The sequence below is a fragment of the Procambarus clarkii genome, chromosome 10 (assembly GCF_040958095.1).
Source record: "Procambarus clarkii isolate CNS0578487 chromosome 10, FALCON_Pclarkii_2.0, whole genome shotgun sequence".
Lineage (NCBI taxonomy): Eukaryota > Metazoa > Arthropoda > Malacostraca > Decapoda > Cambaridae > Procambarus > Procambarus clarkii.
Genome location: NC_091159.1, coordinates 41,660,086 through 41,684,180, shown reverse-complemented (window position 1 = coordinate 41,684,180; position 24,095 = coordinate 41,660,086). Strand labels below are relative to the sequence as shown.

Here is a 24,095-nt window from a genome sequence, read left to right as displayed (position 1 = left end):
ATGTCTTGGGCCGTCTTTTCCCTGAGCTCTGTTTCCCATGTTATATCTGTTAGGAATGTTATTATCTCCTCATAGTTTCCCTTTCGGAATGCCAGCCTTTTGTTTTCAGTACCTTTCCTCGAGTTCAACAATCATTCTTCAACCAGATACTCAAACACCAGTGTACTGCTCATTCCTACTGGGGCCTCAAACCTGATTTCCCTTATGTCGGAGTCGTTCAGAGTGAAGACTAGGACGAGTCTCGCTGGTTCATCGTTTCCTCTCATCCTAGTGGGTTCATTGACATGTTATCTTAGAAAGTTTCTTGTCGCCACCTCCATTAGTTTGGCTCTCCATATATCCTCTCCTCCATGCGGTTCCTTGTTCTCCCAGTCTATCCTTCCGCGATTGAAGTCTCCCATAATGAGCAGGTGGGATCTATTTCTACAGGCAGCAGAGGCTGCCTTTTCAATTATAGTGTTAACTGCCGTGTTGTTGTTGTCATACTCTTGCCTTGGTCTTCTGTCATTGAGTGAAGGGTTATATATCACTGTTACTACTACTTTTGGTCCTCCCATTGTCATGGTGCCTGCTATGTAGTCTCTGAATCCCTCGCAGCCCGCATATGCCGTGTGTGTGTGTGTAATTACCTAAGTGTAATTCCTAAGTGTAGTTACAGGATGAGAGCTACGCTCGTGGTGTCCCGTCTACCCAGCACTCTTTGTCATATAACGCTTTAAAGCTACAAATATCTAGTACCGGGTCTCCCTGCTTTACTGACTAGTTGCGTTATCATGTCCTGTGCAGGCCCGGGTACTCTATTAACAATATCACTCTTTAAGTTGTATTTCCTAACAATTAAGTTTATTCCATACACCTGGGCTTTAGGTGTCTCGAACCGTGGACCCCACGTGTGTGAGGGCGAAGTTCTATCGACTGGGCTATGAGTAGTCTTATCTACTTATATATGTGTGTGTGTGTACACACACACACACACATATATATATAAATATATATATATATATATATATATATATATATATATATATATATATATATATATATATATATATATATATATAATGCACAACTCGCCTAAACACGCAAGTGAAGTTTTACAACTTTAGAACACTTTCCCACCAGGAGACTCGAACCCTAGTTAGCACAGAATCCTCACAGCAACTGGCATAACAGGTACGCCTTAAACCCACTGCACTGTGCAGTGGGTTTAAGGCGTACCTGTTATGCCAGTTGCTGTGAGGCTTCTGTGCTAACTAGGGTTCGAGTCTCCTGGTGGGAAAGTGTTCTAAAGTTATATATATATATATATATATATATATATATATATATATATATATATATATATATATATATATATATATATATATATATATATATATATATATATATATATATAAATATATATATATATACCTCACACCACACGCCCTCCGAATTGCTGTGGCCCTCTGCCGTGCTGCCCCAATCCACACCAGATATAGGTGTATTTGCGGCGAGGTGGTGGCTGACAGGTACGGCCACCATGGCCTACTCTGCCAAAGCACAGGGGGATGGCACTCGAGGCACAGTGAAGTTAACGACATCATCAAGAGGAGCCTCACCACAACTGGATGCCCAGCTGAAAGAGAGCCCCGTTACCTAACGCCCCGTAACTCTGCTGCTCTTATTGGTCGCCCGGATGGTATCACAGTGAACCCCTGGAAGAATGGCAAGCAGTTGGTATGGGACTACACGTGCGTATCAACCCTGGCTAACACCTACATTAACCTCAGTGTTGCACAACCAGGTGGCGCTGCCACCCACAGGGAAGCAGCCAAATCCTGTAAGTATAGAGAACTGGATCACCACTACAATTTTGTCCCCATTGCTTCTGAGACACTCGGCGCCTGGGGTAAAAGTGCTACCAGTTTTTTGAAGGAACTGGGTTCTAGGCTCATAGAAACAACAAGGGACCCAAGAGCTGCAAGCTTTCTTTTCCAGCGCCTCAGTGTGGCGATACAGAGGGGAAATGCGCACTGCATCCAGGGTTCCTGCCCGCCATCTGAGGAGCTGGAGGAACTCGACAACCTATGATAACCATCTTTGTAACCCATATGTAACTCCTTTTTTGTAACAAAGTTCAAATAAAGTAAATACATATGTGTACATACAAAAGAATGGGGGTGGTAGGAGAAGATAATATTAGTGTATTAGTGTTCAGTGAGAAACCACAAGGTCTCCTCTGAATACTTTTTATTTTCTTCTCCGAGGCTATGGGTCCCCACATTGGCACCAGAGGTGGTACCCTCACAAACTTAAAAAAAAAAAATAAAATAAATAAATATATATATATATATATATATATATATATATATATATATATATATATATATATATATATATATATATATATATATATGTCGTACCTAGTAGCCAGAACGCACTTCTCGGCCTACTATGCAAGGCCCGATTTGCCTAATAAGCCAAGTTTTCCTGAATTAATATATTATCTCTATTTTTTTTCTTATGAAATGATAAAGCTACCCATTTCATTATGTATAAGGTCAATTTTTTTTATTGGAGTTAAAATTAACGTAGATATATGACCGAACCTAACCAACCCTACCTAACCTAACCTAACCTATCTTAAATACGTTAGGATAGGTTAATCTTAATACGTTAGGTTAGGTTAGGTAGCCGAAAAAGTTAGGTTAGGTTAGGTTAGGTAGGTTAGGTTGTCGAAAAACAATTAATTCATGAAAACTTGGCTTATTAGGCAAATTGGGTCTTGCATAGTAGGCTGAGAAGTGCGTTCTGGCTACTAGGTACGACATATATATATATATATATATATATATATATATATATATATATATATATATATATATATATATATATATATATATATATATATATATATATATATATATATGAGAACAAGCCTGAATGGTCCCCAGGCGTATATTCAACTGAAAACTCCACGCCCCAGAAGTGACTCGAACCCATACTGCCAGGAGCACTATGCTCCTGGCAGTAATCAAACCAATTACTAAGATATCTTGTCAAGATAAAGCCACACAAACATGATGCCTGATAGATATAAGAAGTGGTAACTCCAGCCAATTGTGGCACTACTGCTGTTTAGTCTTTGATGGTCCTAGAAGGTGGTTATTGCTCTGTTGGCATGACACTACTCCTGCCCCTTCTCCATTTTCCTTCCTCTTCACCTTACATTTGTTTCGATTTAACTCCATTAGCCACCTCCATTGTTCTTTGGCATCTTCTGTAAATTTTCTTCCTTTAAACATTTTCTAACTAGTTCCTCGTCATCTGCAAAGAACATCATGAAGAATTCTGTCTCGTCAAACAGGTCTTGGCAAACCTGAGGAACAGTACAAGTCGGAGGATTGATCCCCGGAGGGTGTCGTACTCACGTGTCACCCTCTTAGTGTGTTAGTGTGTCTCACACTGCAGCTGTGTCTCGTGTGTCTCTGTGTGTGTCCTCCGTCACGAAGGTCACGCGACATAGGAATTAGGAGATAGACAGCGAATCAGATATGTTGCCACAAATTAGTTCATGTTCATTGCTGGTAATTATCATGTTGGCAGCGGGCACACGAGCTGTTTATGTTGTTGCTGTGACGAGGCGTGAGGAGCGGCCCGGGCGTGAGGAGCGGCCCGGGCGTGAGGAACGGCCCGGGCGTGAGGAACGGCCCGGGCGTGAGGAGCGGCCCAGTCGTTAGTTAACACGAGGTGAGCCGGGATGCTCAGGTTAACACGGTGACGCTGCTTAACGCCAGCGGGAACATGAGGTCAGTTCAGACAAATCCAACAGTGACCTCTCCGGAACGACCCTCGGACACGAAGATTGGCTCCCCCCCCCACCTTCTGCCAGCCCTTCCTTCCACTCTCCTCAAAATCTCCCTGGTATTGTCTTCCCCTTCCCTTCCCTCTCACCACCTCCTGTCCCTCCCCTTCCAACACCCTATCCTCACCCCCAAACATGTCTCCTCCTCACCAATAAACACAACAGTCACCCAGCAAGAGGCGGGAACACAGAGGAATGCCTCCAAAAAACCTACCTAATCCCATTTGGAAGGTAGAGAGTTGTATTACGTGCGGGTGTATGTGTCAACTCTCACTCTCTCTCTCTCCCCGCCCTCATTCCCTTCTGCATTCCTCCCCCTCTCCCTCTCTCCCCCTTCCTACTTACCTTATTAAGTATCCTTACCTCCATACATTGGTTCCAAGGGGTTGTCATAGCCAGGGGGTGGTAATGGGGGACGAGCTCCCATGACCTATAAAATGCTCCTATACGGCATGCGTCTCCAATAGCCTCTGACAACCAAGTCCAACTCCTGGCCTGCACGGGTGGCTTAGTCTTTAAGTCCGGCGGAACTACTTTTGCCGACAGGAGAAGGGGCGAGGGCGTGCCTCTGGCGCCTTAAAACCAGCTGCTCCGGGTAGATGGGACTCGTTAGCCTGGAAAGGCAGCTCATCTAGGGGAAGGAAAACCCTGATTTTAAACCTCCGCTGCCTTGCCGCCATACCTCTCTTTGGGAAAGGCTTCAGGAGTCAACCTCGAGGAAAAATCCGGAGTTGGAGCCCCTAAGGCAGTTCGTTGTCGACGTCGACTTCGTTCTGGCAGCTCCTGCGACGGTGTATTGGCATTTGCCTTTCTATTGGATAATTTCAGCAACGGGGAGGGGGGGGGACCTGCTGCATGGGTAACAGCTTCTCCATATCTATCTACCCAGGCTTTGCGCCCTGTCAGGGGGCAACTCCATAGTCTTAGACTGAAGGATGCCTACTACTATGCCTCCATACCTACGCTCCTGCCTCCCTCCCACATCCCTTCTCTCTCTACCTCCCTCCCTCCCTGTCTATCTTCCTGCCTCCCTCCCACCGTCCCTCCTCCCTCCTCTCGTGACGGGTGGACACTGAACGAGGTAACTCACCCGACAATTACCGTTAGCATACTCATCAGGGATCGCCAGCCCGAGCGGGAAACCCCTAATATATCGTGGTATACCGGCAACATACAGCCCTTGTGTCTGTCCAAGTATTCTATTGTGGGGTGCACCTTGTCACGCACGGCCGCCATTAGCGGCTGAGGCTGTTTGCGTGCTCTTGACCACCGGTTCAAATCTCGTAAAGCATCTGAAACTGCACAAGATTGGCTTAAAAAAGGAGAATATGAGAGAGAGAGAGAGAGAGAGAGAGAGAGAGAGAGAGAGAGAGAGAGAGAGAGAGAGAGAGAGAGAGAGAGAGAGAGAGAGAGTGAGAGTGAGAGTGAGAGAGAGAGAGAGAGAGAGAGAGAGAGAGAGAGAGAGAGAGAGAGAGAGAGAGAGAGAGAGAGAGAGAGAGAGAGAGAGAGAGAGAGAGAGAGAGAGAGAGAGAGAGAGCTTTACCATCAAACTATCTTACCTGGGCCACCAGGTTAGCTCCACAACGTCTCAAGGCAACTCCGTCTCTACGTGGTCACCCATCCAGTTATTAGCCAGCCCCAACGAAGAAAACTCATGCACCTCAAACCTGTCTCCTGAAGCCCACATCAAGAGGATATCGTATCAGCGCCGTATGCAAGGCTAGCTAACATCAGAACTGCCTTTAAAAACTTGTGTAAGGAATCATTTAGAACCTTGTATACCACATATGTCAGACCAGTCCATATCTCGTGAAGCAAAAGACGAAACAGGAGAAGGTTCAAAGATATGCCAATAGACTTGGTCTAGCACCAAGAGGCATACGTTACAAGGAAATGCTGCGCGAAATGCACCTTACGTCGCAGGAAGACAGAAGAGTTAAGAGAGACATGATTAACACCCACAAAATTAACATTGGAATAGACAAGGGTAGCTATAGACAGATTATTTAACACGGGCGGTACTCACACAAGGGGACACAGGTGGATACTGAGTTCCCAGAAAAGCCACAGAGACATTAGAAAAAAATTTTCAGTGTCACAGAAGCTAACCGATGGAATGCATTAGGCAGTGATGTGGTGGAGGCTGACTCCATACACAGTTTCAAATGTAGATATGATAGAGTCCAATAGGCTCAGGAACCTGTATATCAGTTGATTGACGGTTGAGATGCGGGACCAAAGAGCCAGAGCTCACCCTCGCAAGCACAACTAGGTTAGTATAACTAGGTGAGTACACACACCACCACACACCACACACTACCACACACCACCACACACCACAACACATCACCACACACCACCACACCCCACCACACACCACCACACACCACACACTACCACACACCACCACACACCACACACCACCACACACCACACACCACCACACGCCACACACCACCACACACCACCATCACAAGCTCAGAAAACGCATTAGGATCCTGAAAGTTTTCTGCTTACATACACTTTATGTTGTCGTCTACTGTGGACTTAAAGTTGTAATATTCGTGAAATGTGCTGCGTGTAAGTTGTCGTTCGTGGGGGGGGGGGGGGGATGAGGTGCGTTCGTGTAGGAGGTTTCGTATATGGATTGTTGAGGTGGCTTTTGTTGTGGTTATGGGTTACGGAGGCCTATATCAGCCTCTGGAGGGTTACGGAGGCCTATATCAGCCTCTGGAGGGTTACGGAGGCCTATATCAGCCAATAGGTTTACCTTAGTCCTGAACATTGTTTACAACTAAAAGTTAACTCCGCCTTGAGTATACCTCAGGGAGCATATGCCCCCTTGTGTTGCCGGCTGCTGATCGTACCCTAATATTATCATCCCCACGGACATCGTACACGTGACTGGTGAGGACATCGTACACGTGACTGGTGAGGACATCGTACACGTGACTGGTGAGGACATCGTACACGTGACTGGTGAGGACATCATACACGTGACTGGTAAGGACATCGTACACGTGACTGGTAAGGACATCGTACACGTGACTGGTGAGGACATCGTACACGTGACTGGTGAGGACATCGTACACGTGACTGGTGAGGACATCGTACACGTGACTGGTGAGGACATCGTACACGTGACTGGTGAGGACATCGTACACGTGACTGGTAAGGACATCGTACACGTGACTGGTAAGGACATCGTACACGTGACTGGTAAGGACATCGTACACGTGACTGGCAAGGACATCGTACACAGGGAGAAAATGTAGCCGGTGATGTACGATAACTGGCCGAAGGTATTAGTCGTGATCGTCGTAGGATTTACATAGTTGACGTAACATCATTGAGGGAGATTATCCTGGGGATCAGAAGGGCGTCTCGCGGCGGGCAAAGTTTATAAGTAATGGGGGGCGGCGGGGAGTGGGGGGGGGGGGGGCGGGGCTCCCAGAAAAACAGAAAAAGAATAATAACAAATATGAATATGAAAGCGAGAATAAAAGGCATGAATAAAAAGAGGGAAAACAACGAGATAAATAAACGGGGTCACTCACCACCTCATGGATCACTCACCACCTCATGGATCACTCACCACCTCATGGATCACTCACCACCCCATGGATCACTCACCACCCCATGGGTCACTTGTGCACACACACTCGTCAACAGGTCCCTAGGTGAGTGTATACAGGGTATGGGGCCCTTTCCTCAGATAGTGAGTGTGGTTCGCCATCCATATACGAATCCATCTGTAAAAATATATATTCTAAAATTTATATATATATATATATATATATATATATATATATATATATATATATATATATATATATATATATATATATCCCTACGATATTACTAATAACACAATAAGAGCAGGTGTATGACTTTATAATGCACTGAATACAATAGTTCTCCTTTCGAATCTGTGGGTCGACCTTTGGGTTCTTTGGCTGTGGGTGGAGAGGCAACTGAATTGAAGTTCGGTGTTTTATGGTACTATGGCCTAAGTTTGAATAGCTGGAAATTTCTGTTAATTTCCTCGAGATCGGTGAATATTTGTGTATAGTTCTGTAGGAAACAAAATTTATTTTTAATTTTTGTTCAAAATATTTTGCTAGGTGTAGCAAGCGGCCAATGGCAAAAATCGTCGTGGGGGTCAGAATGTGACCCCGGCGCGCAGTTTTCTCTTGAAGTATGTCGACCCCGACCAGCCTATGTTCGTCCTGTACCCCAGCCGATTCCCCCAGCAAAGTTGGGTGAGGCTAGTCCCAGGCGTCTGCCCCCCAACCTTGGACAGACAAACACACGGATATTCTCTCCCAGACATATCGCTGTGCATACTGGTATATATTTCATTCTTTTCATCAGAACACAGTTTCAAAACCTTGAACAATATATTCCTAATTCTGTTTTGTTTCTGCAACGTGACGCCAAAGTTTGGGCGAGACAAACAAACACATTAACATTATTCGAATTACCTTCACAAAATTACTATAATAAAGTAATTTGCTGCGGCTGTAATTATGTGTGTGGCTTGTTGCGTTATTTTGGACGGCGAATGACGGAAGGTGATACAAAAGCTTAGCCACGTTTATGTTTATTATTCTGTCTGTCTTCGTGGGTCTCTGTCCGTGTGGCTGTGTCTGTGTGTGTCGGTCTGTCCGCCTTTGTTTCTGGGTCTCCGTCTGTCTCCCTCACTCTGAATGTCTGTCTGTCTGTCTCTGACTCTGTCACTGTCTCTCTCTTGCGTTCTTTCTTTACTTCTTTCTCTTCATGGGACATTTGGGTCTCGGTAGTACAGTCGGGGTCGTTCTCGACGCACAATCGAGAATTCAGGGTTCGAATCCAGGGCGCGACAGAAATGATTGGGCACATTTCCTTTCACGTAATGTATCTGTTCACCTAGTAATAAGTAGGTACTTAGGAATTAGCTTGTTGTGGGGGTTGCATCCTTAGCAGGGTCAGTAATTCAACCTCAGGGGGGGGGGGACCTGGATATAACCCTAACGTGTATGAATACACACTGGCTTCCTGTCCCCGACACAATGAATTATTATTATTATAATTCCCTAGGGAGGCCGTCACTGCGTAGAGTGTTCCCCTTCTTCAAGCTCTTCACTACCTCTCAAACCTCATCAACGTCAACCTCTGTAATCAAGGAATCATTGTCCTCAGGAGAGGACCCCGTGTGGCAGTGACTGGGGAACCAGGGTCCCATGACACACTCACTACCCACACTCATACACAAGACTTCCAGTATCGGCTGAGCATACTGAAGCATCTGTACTATGCCATCACTTCCCATCACACAGCCTCAAGTCCCACATGAAGCCACAGCTACCAGGAGATTTCTCCTTCCATGGAAGGAACTGCGACAACTCTTCAGCCGACACGCTCTCCTCTACATGAACCCTCACCACTCGCCCTCACCACCACACCCTCATCACGCCCCCTCACCACCACACCCTCATCACGCCCCCTCACCACCACACCCTCATCACGCCCCCTCACCACCACACCCTCATCACGCCCCCTCACCACCACACCCTCATCACGCCCCCTCACCACCACACCCTCATCACGCCCCCTCACCACCACACCCTCATCACGCCCCCTCACCACCACACCCTCACCACCACACCCTCAACAATTTCAGTCATCTGGTTTGATGGGATTTTATACATCGATGTCTCGTCATACTTGTTCAGACGGCCATCCAACCGAGCCTGCAGGACGTGCAAGAGGCCATACTCTTCAGCCGTCCGGCAGGACGTGCAAGAGGGCCATACTCTTCAGTCGTCCTGCAGGACGTTCAAGAGGCCATACTCTTCAGCCGGCCTTCTCTTCGCACATGAAACAAAGCCCTCTTGCACTTCAGAATGGCCCATTCCCGCCAATCTAAAGTACAGGGAACACTATCGTTCCGTCCTCTGCACAGTGACCACGGCGGACGAAACCTGTGAAGAATGTTACTATCAGTCAACACACTACAGCGTAACTTGCTCCCTCCAAACCCACACACAACCTAACCACTAAACTCCACCTTCACAACAACTGGACTGTGATCAGAGAAACTAACCCGTATGGTTCTCAACCCGCGAGCACAACCATTTAAACGATACATATAGGTTATCTTGAGGTTATCTTGAGATGATTTCGGGGCTTTAGTGTCCCCGCGGCCCGGTCCTAGACCAGGCCTCCACCCCCAGGAAGCAGCCCGTGACAGCTGACTAACTCCCAGGTACCTATTTACTGCTAGGTAACAGGGGCATTCAGGGTGAAAGAAACTTTGCCCATTTGTTTCTGCCTCGTGTGGGAATCGAACCCGCGCCACAGAATTTCGAGTCATATATATATATATATATATATATATATATATATATATATATATATATATATATATATATATATATATATATATATATATATATAATCATCGATAGATACAGCGATAGCAGGCGGCTTGACGTTTGCGAGGCACTACACATCAAGAAGTCAACACCAGCAATCAACAGCCAATTATTGCACAACTATATTCTACCCACCTCAAGACTCCGCTCCAATATAGAAGCATCAAGAAATATGGACCAATAGGCTTTCTACAAACACTTCTATTCAATACCCATTGTTTGTGTTCTGTCTTGTGTTGATACTTTTAATACCCTATTAATATCCCCTCTTGTTCTGTCTTGTGTTAATGCCACATCACCCCTCCCACCTCACTCAAATGTAGATATAAAATCGGAGATACGTAAGTTCTAATCAGTTGTGTATTTGTGAACTAAAGTCTTTGAAAATGTAATAAGTTTTACGAAACGCGCCCGTGTCGCGTCAGACTAGAAATAAAAATGAATTTTGGAGAATTGATTTTTGATTTACCTCCAACAGTGAAGCGTAATGTACGAAAGATTGAGAAAATTCGTGTTAGAATTATTAATCTTACTTTTTCGGTCATATTTAATAATATATGTCTACAGGAAAGACTGCTACCAAAATATACTAATATATATATATATATATATATATATATATATATATATATATATATATATATATATATATATATATATATATATATATATGTCGTACCTAGTAGCCAGAACGCACTTCTCAGCCTACTATGCAAGGCCCGATTTGCCTAATAAGCCAATTTTTCCTGAAGTAATATATTTTCTCTAATTTTTTTCTTATGAAATGATAAAGCTACCTATTTCATTATGTATGAGGTCAATTTTTTTTTTATTGGAGTTAAAACTAACGTAGATATATGACCGAACCTAACCAACCCTACCTAACCTAACCTAACCAATCTCTATAGGTTAGGTTAGGTAACCGAAAAAGTTAGGTTAGGTTAGGTTAGGTAGGTTAGGTAGTCGAAAAACAATTAATTCATGAAAACTTGGCTTATTAGGCAAATCGGGCCTTGCACAGTAGGCCGAGAAGTGCGTTCTGGCTACTAGGTACGACATATATATATATATATATATATATATATATATATATATATATATATATATATATATATATATATATATATATATATATATATATATATATATATATATATAATACAATATGTTCAATCTTGAACTACTGGTGCGGGACACAACATTAAACGCAACAGGGCCTTCGACAATAATTGCTGCATCACTCAAGCCACAAGCTAACCTCGTCTCCCTCAGCGTCTGAGACTGCTTGCAACTCCACCATTGCTGTTGTCATGTTCAGAGGTGAGAGTTCAAGTCTCCACCAACATGCAGCGCCTCTCCTGACGAAGGAAATATGCTTCGTCCCTTGGAGAAAAATTCCTCCCTCTTTGAGAATCCCGAAGGAACACAACCATTTGGTAGTGGAGCGCCAAGCCATTACGACAATATAGCACTGGAAGGAATCATTATTAACACGGTGATCAAAGACAAACTCTTCAGCACGGGTGGGACGCGAACAAGGGGACACAGGTGGAAACTTCGTAACCAAATGAGCCACAGAGACGTTAGAAAGAACTTTTTTAGTGTCAAAGTAGTTAAATGGAATGCATTAGGCAGTGATGTGGTGGAGGCTGACTCCATACACATTTTCAAATGTAGATTTGATAGAGCCCAATAGGCTCCAGAATCTGATTACTAGTTGATTGATAGTTGAGATGCGGGACCGAAGAGCTGAAGCTCAACCCCCGCAAGTACAACTAGGTGAGTACTTACACACAAACAAAACACACACACACACACACACACACACACACACACACACACACACACACACACACACACACACACACACACACACACACACACACACACACAAACAAAACACACACACACACATCCACCACGGTCGGGCCGTGATCTATGCGCACACATTTGCAAGAAAACTGGGATATTGCGTGTTGCTGGGGCAGATGGCCGCCCCGGCGTGCGGTGTGAAGTCTCTCATCTGAAGTGTGCGGTACACACCTGTGAGCCTCCACCTGTGTATCAACACATGTGCAGGTGTGTGAGTGTATCCAGATGCATGTTTTAAGTATATGCGGAACCTTGGGAAAGAAAATTAAATTGAAAATGGGTGAGGGGGGGGGGGGGGTAATAGGGGGGTTCAGGAGGGCGGGGGGGTAATAGGGGGGGGGGGTTGTATGGTGCTCGTTTGTGTGGCCAAATGTGAAGCTCTCAAGACAGTCTGAGAGTTGACTCTCAAATGGCGATTTTATTGCAACTCAAACCTCTCAAGATCTGGGCAAAATGTGTTCTTTTACGTCCCAGTTAAATGGTTCTGGCAGCTCTCGCAGACAGACAGACAGACAGACAGACAGACAGACAGACAGACAGACAGACAGACAGACAGACAGACAGACAGACAAACAGACAGACAGACTAAGTGGGGGTACTGGGAGTTCCTCACCTTACAATGTGGGAGTACTGGGAGTTCCTCACCTCACAATGTGGGGGTACTGGGAGTTCCTCACCTCACAATGTGGGGGTACTGGGTGTTCCTCACCTCACAATGTGGGGGTACTGGGAGTTCCTCACCTCACAATGTGGGGGTACTGGGAGTTCCTCACCTCACAATGTGGGGTACTGGGTGTTCCTCACCTCACAATGTGGGGGTACTGGGAGGTCCTCACCTCACAATGTGGGGGTACTGGGAGGTCCTCACCTCACAATGTGGGGTACTGGGTGTTCCTCACCTCACAATGTGGGGTACTGGGTGTTCCTCACCTCACAATGTGGGGGTACTGGGAGTTCCTCACCTCACAATGTGGGGGTACTGGGAGTTCCTCACCTCACAATGTGGGGTACTGGGTGTTCCTCACCTCACAATGTGGGGGTACTGGGAGGTCCTCACCTCACAATGTGGGGGTACTGGGAGGTTCTCACCTCACAATGTGGGGGTACTGGGAGGTCCTCACCTCACAATGTGGGGGTACTGGGAGTTCCTCATCTCACAATGTGGGGGTACTGGGAGGTCCTCACCTCACAATGTGGGGTACTGGGAGGTCCTCACCTCACAATGTGGGTGTGTAGAAGCAGGGTTGACAAGCGACCTCCCCCCACACGGTCACGTGGTTCACTGACTCTCCTCCCTTTACCGTCCTCTGTCGCCTCGCAGTTGAAGAAAACGGGACCTGAGTAATGTTGAACTACTGCTCACATCATCTGCCCGCTCGCTAGTCATAGATTACCTGGCCCTTGTTAGATTGTCTATGCCTTACGTATATTCCTAACGTCATTCTTACTATTGCTTACATCTGTACCACAATTCTTTAACATGGTTTACATTCGTAACATGAAGGTCAGCGAGCAGTAGAAATCTACCACAGGGAGTAGATGATCATTTAAACAGGCATTTCATAACAAGCGCTCAAGCACACACTACCTCTCATTCTCTCTCAATTGGACCCCGCCAGGGGAACAAGTTGTCCATGTTTACGTCCCAGAGAACAGTCCACAGTCTGCTAAATTGTTTAATTTTCCCCGAGGGACGAATTTACTAGGCAGCGTCGTTCATCCTGGGTACGAAAACGACGCCGTTTTCCTCCCAGGATGTACAACATTCTCAGTATGTCGTAGACTTGCTTTGTTTATCCTGTAATTTGTTTACCCAAACTCAGCAACCATGTGTGTGTGTGTGTGTGTGTGTGTGTGTGTGTGTGTGTGTGTGTGTGTGTGTGTGTAGATGTTGAGCTTCAACTCTTGGGTCTCACCTTTCAACTGGTCTCCTGCAGGTCAGTAGGGAATGTGGCACCTTCCATGATGTTACTTATGCCACCGTCCACTGTGTCCGACACTGACAAGTTTCTCTCTCAAATGTTTATGGCTCTTTTGGGTCATTAGATGCCTATGGTGTCACCATTTTCGTGTGTCCCCGTGTTCGTGTGTCCCCGTGTTCATGTGTCCTCGTGTTCATGTGTCCTCACGTACGGTCCATCCTCCTGTTTTGGTAGTACTTATAGTAATGACGAGGACCATAGTGTATATACCGACGTAAACCCAATTTAATAAGTAGAAATCCGTACTATTGAGTTGGACAAACCGGAAAACTATTTTTTACTTGTGTTGCTTTGACAAACTAACCTAACCTAACCTTCCTAGACCTAATGCACGATATCTGAGGCCTAGTATAGTACATATGTGTGCTATACTAGGCCTGGGAATATTTAAGATGTTTTTTTAGGTTAATTTTTTTTTAAAGAATTCCTTACTAGTCAGTATACTACTATTTAAAAGCTGAGTACGTACGAATTCGTGACTATTGACGATTGTCACAATAGGTTCTGTCTATACAGGAGTTGTCGTGTCTGTGTCCTCCATGTCTATGTGTCTTCATATGTGCGACTCTTCATGTCATTCATGTCTCTTCTGTCTTCCAGGCGACGTGAGGTTCAATTCACGAAGCCCTTCCACGTAACTCAAAACTCGCAGTTCGGGAACTAATCTGGTGGAATTTCTTTGAACGTTCTCCAACTTGGCTGTGTTCTTGACTAGGTTAACTCCACACTGGAGCCGCATACTCTAGGACTGGTCGTGTCTCACTTATGTGGTATACAAGTTTCTAAATGATTCTTTACACTAATTTTTAAAGGGAGTTCTGATGTTAGCCAACCTCGCATACGCCGCTGATATTATTTGTATATGGGAGACAGGTTCGCTGTGTTATCAGTTATTGATCATTCTCTCTGTCCATTTCGTTGAGGATTTTATCTCCTATTTGGTACCCTGTGTCTGGCCTTCTGCCCCCTCCACCTAGCTTCATTACTTTGTATTTACTTGAGGTAAACTCTAGTAGCCTTTTGTTGGACCATTCTTGTTGTTTGCTTAGGTCGTCTTATAGCTTCTTACTGCCTTCCACTGTCTTAATCCTCCTCATAATTTTCGCATCACATAGCAAACATTGAGAGGAATGAGTCAATTTCCTCTGAGAGATCATTTACATATATGAGAAACAGGATTGGCTAGAAAACTGAACCCTGTGGGACTCCACTGGTGACGTCTCGCCTCACTGACATCTCAGCCCTCACAGTGACCCGCTGTCTTCTGTTGTTTAGGTACTCCCTTATCTACTGCAGTACCTTCCCTTTCACTACTGCCTGCTTCTCTAACTTATGCACTAGTCTCTTAGGGTACTGTGACAAAGGCATTCTGGCAGTCCAAAAACATTCAGTCTGTCCACCCTTCTCTTTATTGTTTCATTTTTGTTGCCTCGTCGTGTCTTTAAATTAATAATGTTTTCCCTCTTTGTTTTTTCTATCGTCGTTAGGTTCAGTTCCTTCAGTCGCTCTTCATATCCCATCCTTCGCAACTCAGGATACGATCCTCGTCGCAAACTTCTGAACCCTTTCCAGTTTCTTTGTGTATTTCTTCAGGTGGGGGCTCCATGATGAGTCAGCATACTCAGGAGAGACATCATCTTCCTTTAGCGCATCCCAACACTCAAATCTCCAGCTATCTCAACCCTTGCCCCAACTCTCTCTCCACCCCCCCCCTCTCTCCCCTCCCGTCCTCGCAACACCCCCAATATGTGGGGAGAGGCACATAACTATCCTCCTGCACTCAACCACCTCGTTAACTTGTGATTACATCTTCCGCTAAACCTAGTGAAGTCAACTCGACCAGAACTTGAAAGAATTTCGGGAGTTTGTCAAAGGACTATTGGAGCACCCGTTTTCTTTGATTACTGTATTTGCGTTTTCCGCAATAAATTTCATTTTTTCCTTTTTCCTGAGATGAATATATATATATATATATATATATATATATATATATATATATATATATATATATATATATATATATATATATATATATATATATATATATATATATATATATATATATATATATTAGTATATTTTGGTAGCAGTCTTTCCTGTAGACATATATTATTAAATATGACCGAAAAAGTAAGATTAATAATTCTAACACGAATTTTCTCAATCTTTCGTACATTACGCTTCACTGTTGGAGGTAAATCAAAAATCACTTCTCCAAAATTCATTTTTATTTCTAGTCTGACGCGACACGGGCGCGTTTCGTAAAACTTATTACATTTTCAAAGACTTCACAAATACACAACTGATTAGAAGTTACGTGTCTCTGATTTTATATCTACATTTGAGTGAGGTGGGAGGGGTGATGTGGCATTAACACAAGACAGAACAAGAGGGGATATTAATAGGGTATTAAAAGTATCAACACAAGACAGAACAGAAACAATGGGTATTGAATAGAAGTGTTTGTAGTTTTCTACAAACACTTCTATTCAATACCCATTGTTTCTGTTCTGTCTTGTGTTGATACTTTTAATACCCTATTAATATCCCCTCTTGTTCTGTCTTGTGTTAATGCCACATCACCCCTCCCACCTCACTCAAATGTAGATATAAAATCAGAGATACGTAAGTTCTAATCAGTTGTGTATTTGTGAAGTCTTTGAAAATGTAATAAGTTTTACGAAACGTGCCCGTGTCGCGTCAGACTAGAAATAAAAATGAATTTTGGAGAAGTGATTTTTGATTTACCTCCAACAGTGAAGCGTAATGTACGAAAGATTGAGAAAATTCGTGTTAGAATTATTAATCTTACTTTTTCGGTCATATTTAATAATATATATATATATATATATATATATATATATATATATATATATATATATATGTCGTACCTATTAGCCAGAACGCACTTCTCAGCCTACTATGCGAGGCTTGATTTGCCTAATAAGCCAAGTTTTCATGAATTAATGTTTTTTCAACTACCTAACCTACCTAACCTAACCTAACGTTTTCGGCTACCTAACCTAACCTATAAAGATAGGTTAGGTTAGGTTAGGTAGGGTTGGTTAGTTTCGGTCATATATCTACGTTAATTTTAACTCCAATAAAAAAAAAACTGACCTAATACATAATGAAATGGTTAGCTTTATCATTTCATAAGAAAAAAATTAGAGAAAATATATTAATTCAGGAAAACTTGGCTTATTAGGCAAATCGGGCCTTGCATAGTAGGCTGATAAGTGCGTTCTGGCTACTAGGTACGACATATATATATATATATATATATATATATATGAATGAAAACTCACACCCCAGAAGTGACTCGAACCCATACTCCCAGAAGCAAAGCAACTGGTAACTACAGGGCGCCTTAATCCGCTTGACCATCAAGGCGCCCTGTAGTTACCAGTTGCTTTGCTTCTGGGAGTATGGGTTCGAGTCACTTCTGGGGTGTGAGTTTTCATTCGCATATAGTCCTGGGGACCATTCAGGCTTGTTCGCATATATATATATATATATATATATATATATATATATATATATATATATATATATATATATAATTATGTGTGTACTTACCTAATTGTGCTTGTGGGGGTTGAGCTCTGGCTCCTTGGTCCCGCCTCTCAACTGTCAATCAACTAATGTACAGTTTCCTGAGCCTATTAGGCTCTATCATATCTACACTTGAAGCTGAGTATGGAGTCAGCCTCCACCACATTACTTCCTAATGCATTCCATTTGTCAACCACTCTGACACTAAAAAAGTTCTTTCTAATACTAAGAGTGTGTGTGTGTGTGTTAACCACCACTCTGGTAATCTCCCCACCACCACCCATTAACCCATTGATTATTCTCCCCACAAATATAATATTCCCCCCACCACTAAGTCAATATTCTCGCCTCTAACTTACTCTTCTTTATCCGACTGAACCATTCATTACTCTTCCCGCTTAATTATCATTTTCTCTAACTCTTTTCTCCCCTTTTTAACTCATTATTCACCCCGCTAACTTATTCATTATTCAACCCCCACTAAATCACTATTTGCACCATCAACCTACTCATTATCCTCACTACTAACTCATTTGCTCTTCTATTTTCATTTATAATTCACGCCACTAACTCATAATTCGCTCCACTAACTTACTCATTATTCTCTCCCCTGACTGAATATTTTTACCCAATAACTCATTATTCTCCCTTCTAGTTCATTCATTCTTCTCCCCACAAATTCACTTATCATTCTGCCCACTAACTCACTTATCATTCTGCCTACTAATTCACTTATCATTCTGCCCACTAACTCACTTATCATTGTGCCCACTAACTCACTTATCATTCTGCCCACTAACTCACTTATCATTGTGCCCACTAACTCATTCACTATTTTCCTCGCCAATTGACAAATTTTGGCGTGACTTAATAAGAAGTTTGGTTGGCAAATTCGCGAAAGGAAATAATTCACTGTCAATTTCTTTAAGTCTCCCCAGACAGGGGATAAATTTGGCGGGTGACAAGGATGGGTAAATTCCCGCGCCCCTCACCATTTGCTCCTCATGCGTCAATTGACAAATTTGGCAACGCTGTCAATGTCTATGTTGACACACGCGCGAAAATGAAGTAGTTTCGCGGTTCCTGTCACCTTCTTTCTCTTAAAACACACACACAATTGCCAGGATTCGCCAAAATATTTTTAGCGAAGGGCGCCAGAAGTCGCCAACAAGTGGAATGCACTGCCAGAAGAGGTTGTGGAAGCCACCTCCAAGAGCTATAGTCCTCACTCCCCGTGCAGTCACTGGTAGGTAAGTGTTGATAGGTAAGGAGGAGGAGTTAGCGTGAAGATAATGTATTTGAGTGAAAATTCTCCAATAGTAACGTTCGGTGCTCAGGCAAGCGCTCCGGAATGTCTCAACGAACCAATATGAAACAAGCGTCGAGGTTTATAGGAATGTTTGGCACTGTTTGTGGTTCGAGTATGACGTCATACGAGACTCATTGACTGTCAAGTATGTATGTATGTATGTATGTATGTATGTATGTATGTATGTATGTATGTATGTATGTATGTATGTATGTATGTATGTATGTATGTATATATTCACTTAGTTGTGCTTGTGCGGGTTGAGCTCTGGCTCTTTGGTCCCGCCTCTCAACTGTCAATCAACCTGTCAATCAAATATACCTTCTAGTCCATTCTCTTCCATATGAGGAAGATTATAGGAACATATAATCTCTTCCCACAACCAGACCATCACCAGAGAAGTCTTAACAAACAACACGGAAATCATCGATAGATACAGCGATAACAGGCGGCTTGATATCTGCGAGGCACTACACATCAAGCAGTCAACACCAGCAATCAACAGTCAATTAATGCACAACTATATTCTACCCACTTCAAGACTCCGCACCAATATAGAAGCATCAAGAGGATATATGGGTCAATGGGCCCTTTGCAGTTACTTCCATTCTTCCCTTTCATCTATACCCATTGAACCGTGTTTTGTCTTGTGTTCACCTCATCCAAAACTGTTGTAACATATCACCTCACCCAAATGCGAGTATATAAGACAAAAACTGTTTAAATATTAGCATAGTAAAACTCTGTTTAGTGTTTGCAGGTTATAGTTGTGTGTGTGTAAACTAAAGTCTTTGAAAATGTAATAAGTTATTACGAAACGCGTTCAAGTGTCACGTCAGACTAGAAATTAAAATGAATTTTGAAGAATTGATTTTCAATTACCATCAACAGTGAAAAGAAACATAAGAAATATTGAGAAAATTCGTGTTAGAATTATTAATCTTACTTTTTCGGTCATATTTAACAACATATGTTTACAAGAAAGGCTGCTAGCAATATATATATATATATATATATATATATATATATATATATATATATATATATATATATATATATATATATATATATATAATATAGACTAATCAATACATATAGACAAAGAGTCTGGCCAAGAGAGCAGCAAAACACGACCATTAAGAGCGTGACAATATGTGTCATCTGGAGGTGAGAGAAGAGTGAAGGGTGGCCGCCCCCTCCCCCCTCCCCCCATCGAGGCCAGCTGTTGGTGTTGTTGTTGTGTGCCCCCCCCCATCCCCCCCCCATCCCCCCCCCCACCACATGTGTCTCTATACACACACGTGTCAGAGAGAGAGAGAGAGCGAGGGAGAGTGTGTTTGTGTGTGCAACCCGTCCTCTTGTGTGTACACAATTACTGTCTGTGTAAACAATATTACCTTGAGAACTCTGGAAGCCACTTTTCTATCCCTCAGTTGTCCAGTTCTGTAGATCTGTTTTTCTCTGATATATTGAATGTGCTTGAGTGCGCAGGTGAGTGCTCAAGTGCGCGGGTGAGTGCTCAAGTGCTCGGGTGAGTGCTCAAGTGCGCGGGTGAGTGCTCAAGTGCGCGGGTGAGTGCTCAAGTGCGCGGGTGAGTGCACGAGTGCCTTCATGTGAATGCAATGGAAAAAAACCCACCAAAGAATACACAAATATAATTCAAAACAAAATAACGCAGCGGAGAAAATAAAGGCAGAACACAAGCCAAAATAATTGGCCGTCGGGGAAAAGTTTCCAACACATAACTGGAGCCGATGGCATCATGGCGGGCCCACCGGCCAGGCCTCTCTAAGGGTTAACAGTAAAGGAAGAAGACTATTTCTTAATTATTAGGTTCACAACACTAAATCTCTTACAACCACTCTCTGTCTTTATCTTATATTGTCAAACGTTTCCTTCTTTCTTTTTCTTAGTCACTGAGTAGTACACCAACGCGGCTCCAGACACTGTTTGGGGACACCAACGCGGCTCCAGACACTGTTTGGGTACACCAACGTGGCTCCAGACACTGTTTGGGTACACCAACGTGGCTCCAGACACTGTTTGGGGACACCAACGTGGCTCCAGACACTGTTTGGGGACACCAACGTGGCTCCAGACACTGTTTGGGTACACCAACGCGGCTCCAGACACTGTTTGGGTACACCAACGCGGCTCCAGACACTGTTTGGGTACACCAACGTGGCTCCAGACACTGTTTGGGTACACCAACGCGGCTCCAGACACTGTTTGGGTACACCAACGTGGCTCCAGGCACTGTTTGGGGACACCAACGCGGCTCCAGACACTGTTTGGGGACACCAACGTGGCTCCAGACACTGTTTGGGTACACCAACGTGGCTCCAGACACTGTTTGGGTACACCAACGCGGCTCCAGACACTGGGTACACCAACGCGGCTCCAGACACTGTTTGGGGACACCAACGTGGCTCCAGACACTGTTTGGGTACACCAACACGGCTCCAGACACTGTTTGGGTACACCAACGTGGCTCCAGACACTGTTTGGGGACACCAACGTGGCTCCAGACACTGTTTGGGGACACCAACGTGGCTCCAGACACTGCTTGGGGACACCAACGTGGCTCCAGACACTGTTTGGGGACACCAACGTGGCTCCAGACACTGTTTGGGTACACAAACGTGGCTCCAGACACTGTTTGGGTACACCAACGCGGCTCCAGACACTGGGTACACCAACGCGGCTCCAGACACTGTTTGGGGACACCAACGTGGCTCCAGACACTGTTTGGGTACACCAACACGGCTCCAGACACTGTTTGGGTACACCAACGTGGCTCCAGACACTGTTTGGGGACACCAACGTGGCTCCAGACACTGTTTGGGGACACCAACGTGGCTCCAGACACTGTTTGGGGACACCAACGTGGCTCCAGGCACTGTTTGGGGACACCAACGTGGCTCCAGACACTGTTTGGGGACACCAACGTGGCTCCAGACACTGCTTGGGGACACCAACGTGGCTCCAGACACTGTTTGGGGACACCAACGTGGCTCCAGGCACTGTTTGGGGACACCAACGTGGCTCCAGACACTGTTTGGGTACACCAACGTGGCTCCAGACACTGTTTGGGGACACCAACGTGGCTCCAGACACTGTTTGGGGACACCAACGTGGCTCCAGACACTGTTTGGGGACACCAACGTGGCTCCAGACACTGTTTGGCGACACCAACGTGGCTCCAGACACTGTTTGAGGACACCAACACGGCTCCAGACACTGTTTGGGGACACCAACGTGGCTCCAGACACTGTTTGGCGACACCAACGTGGCTCCAGACACTGTTTGAGGACACCAACACGGCTCCAGACACTGTTTGAGGACACCAACACGGCTCCAGACACTGTTTGGGGACACCAACACGGCTCCAGACACTGTTTGGGGACACCAACGTGGCTCCAGACACTGTTTGGGGACACCAACGTGGCTCCAGACACTGTTTGGGGACACCAACGTGGCTCCAGACACTGTTTGGGTACACCAACGTGGCTCCAGACACTGTTTGGGGACACCAACGTGGCTCCAGACACTGTTTGGGGACACCAACGTGGCTCCAGACACTGTTTGGGGACACCAACACGGCTCCAGACACTGTTTGGGGACACCAACGTGGCTCCAGACACTGTTTGGGGACACCAACACGGCTCCAGACACTGTTTGGGGACACCAACGTGGCTCCAGACACTGTTTGGGGACACCAACACGGCTCCAGACACTGTTTGGGGACACCAACGTGGCTCCAGACACTGTTTGAGGACACCAACACGGCTCCAGACACTGTTTGGGGACACCAACACGGCTCCAGACACTGTTTGGCGACACCAACGTGGCTCCAGACACTGTTTGAGGACACCAACACGGCTCCAGACACTGTTTGGGGACACCAACGTGGCTCCAGACACTGTTTGGGTACACCAACGTGGCTCCAGACACTGTTTGGGTACACCAACGTGGCTCCAGACACTGTTTGGGGACACCAACGTGGCTCCAGACACTGTTTGGGTACACCAACGTGGCTCCAGACACTGTTTGGGTACACCAACGTGGCTCCAGACACTGTTTGGGGACACCAACGTGGCTCCAGACACTGTTTGGGTACACCAACGTGGCTCCAGACACTGTTTGGGTACACCAACGTGGCTCCAGACACTGTTTGGGTACACCAACGTGGCTCCAGGCACTGTTTGGGGACACCAACACGGCTCCAGACACTATTTGGGTACACATTTCCCTGTCCCCCTATCTCTCAGGACAAAGTATTATTTCAGAACAATATAACACAACTATATGGGTCTTGGAATGCGTCTTATTAGATCATAGAAAACTCTTCACTCCACGTTGATCACTCACCACACTTCCCACCCTCCCTGAAGATGACGTGGGGGGGGGAGGGGGGTCTATTATTACCAATATTTCTTAAATCATTTAACTTTGACTTAACCCGAGTAGCCTATGTCGGTCCCATACCACCAGACGGTCTCTGTGCAAATTTGTGATGAGGCTAGCCCCGAGCATCTGGCTTGAAAGTTTGGATAGACAAACATATAGAGGCACAATCACAGTCTATTATGGTATACTTGGAGGGGTACCTGGTGCTGCCTGGGGTCTGTCTGTCTGTCTGTCTGTCTGTCTCACATCTGTCTATCTATGTATCCATCCATCTAGCTATCTATTTGTCAATCTATATCCGTCTGTCTATCAGCTATCTTTCTGTCTATTTATTCATCCATCTACCATTTCCTCTATTCAATTATCTACCCATCTATTCATCTATGTGCCCATCTGTCTACCTATCAATCTATCTATTTGCCTATCCATCCATCTAACCATCCACCTATCCATCCATCTATTAATTCATTCATCAGTGTATCCATCTTTTTTCTATCCATTCATCTATCCATGTATTGCACCCATCCATCCATCTATTCATGAATCCATCCATCTATCTCTCAATCAATCCCTCAATCTATCCTGAGCAAAGAGAGACAGAAAGACACAGAGACAGAGAACAACAGAGAGAGAGAGAGACAGGGAGAGAAGGACAGGAGAAGGGGGGAGAGGTGTGAAAGGATGAGAAGAGGGGGGGGATGAGA

General features: G+C 44.8%; 1 protein-coding gene across 1 annotated transcript in view; it reads right to left on the bottom strand.

The window, feature by feature from the left end:
* Positions 1-24,095, bottom strand: part of LOC123773725 (calphotin-like) — a 35,463-nt gene that overhangs the window by 7,406 nt on the left and 3,962 nt on the right. The window contains exon 2 of the mRNA XM_069322353.1: positions 6,715-7,087. Coding sequence (XP_069178454.1) covers positions 6,715-7,087 — 373 coding nt within the window. The remainder of the gene's footprint in view (positions 1-6,714; positions 7,088-24,095) is intronic.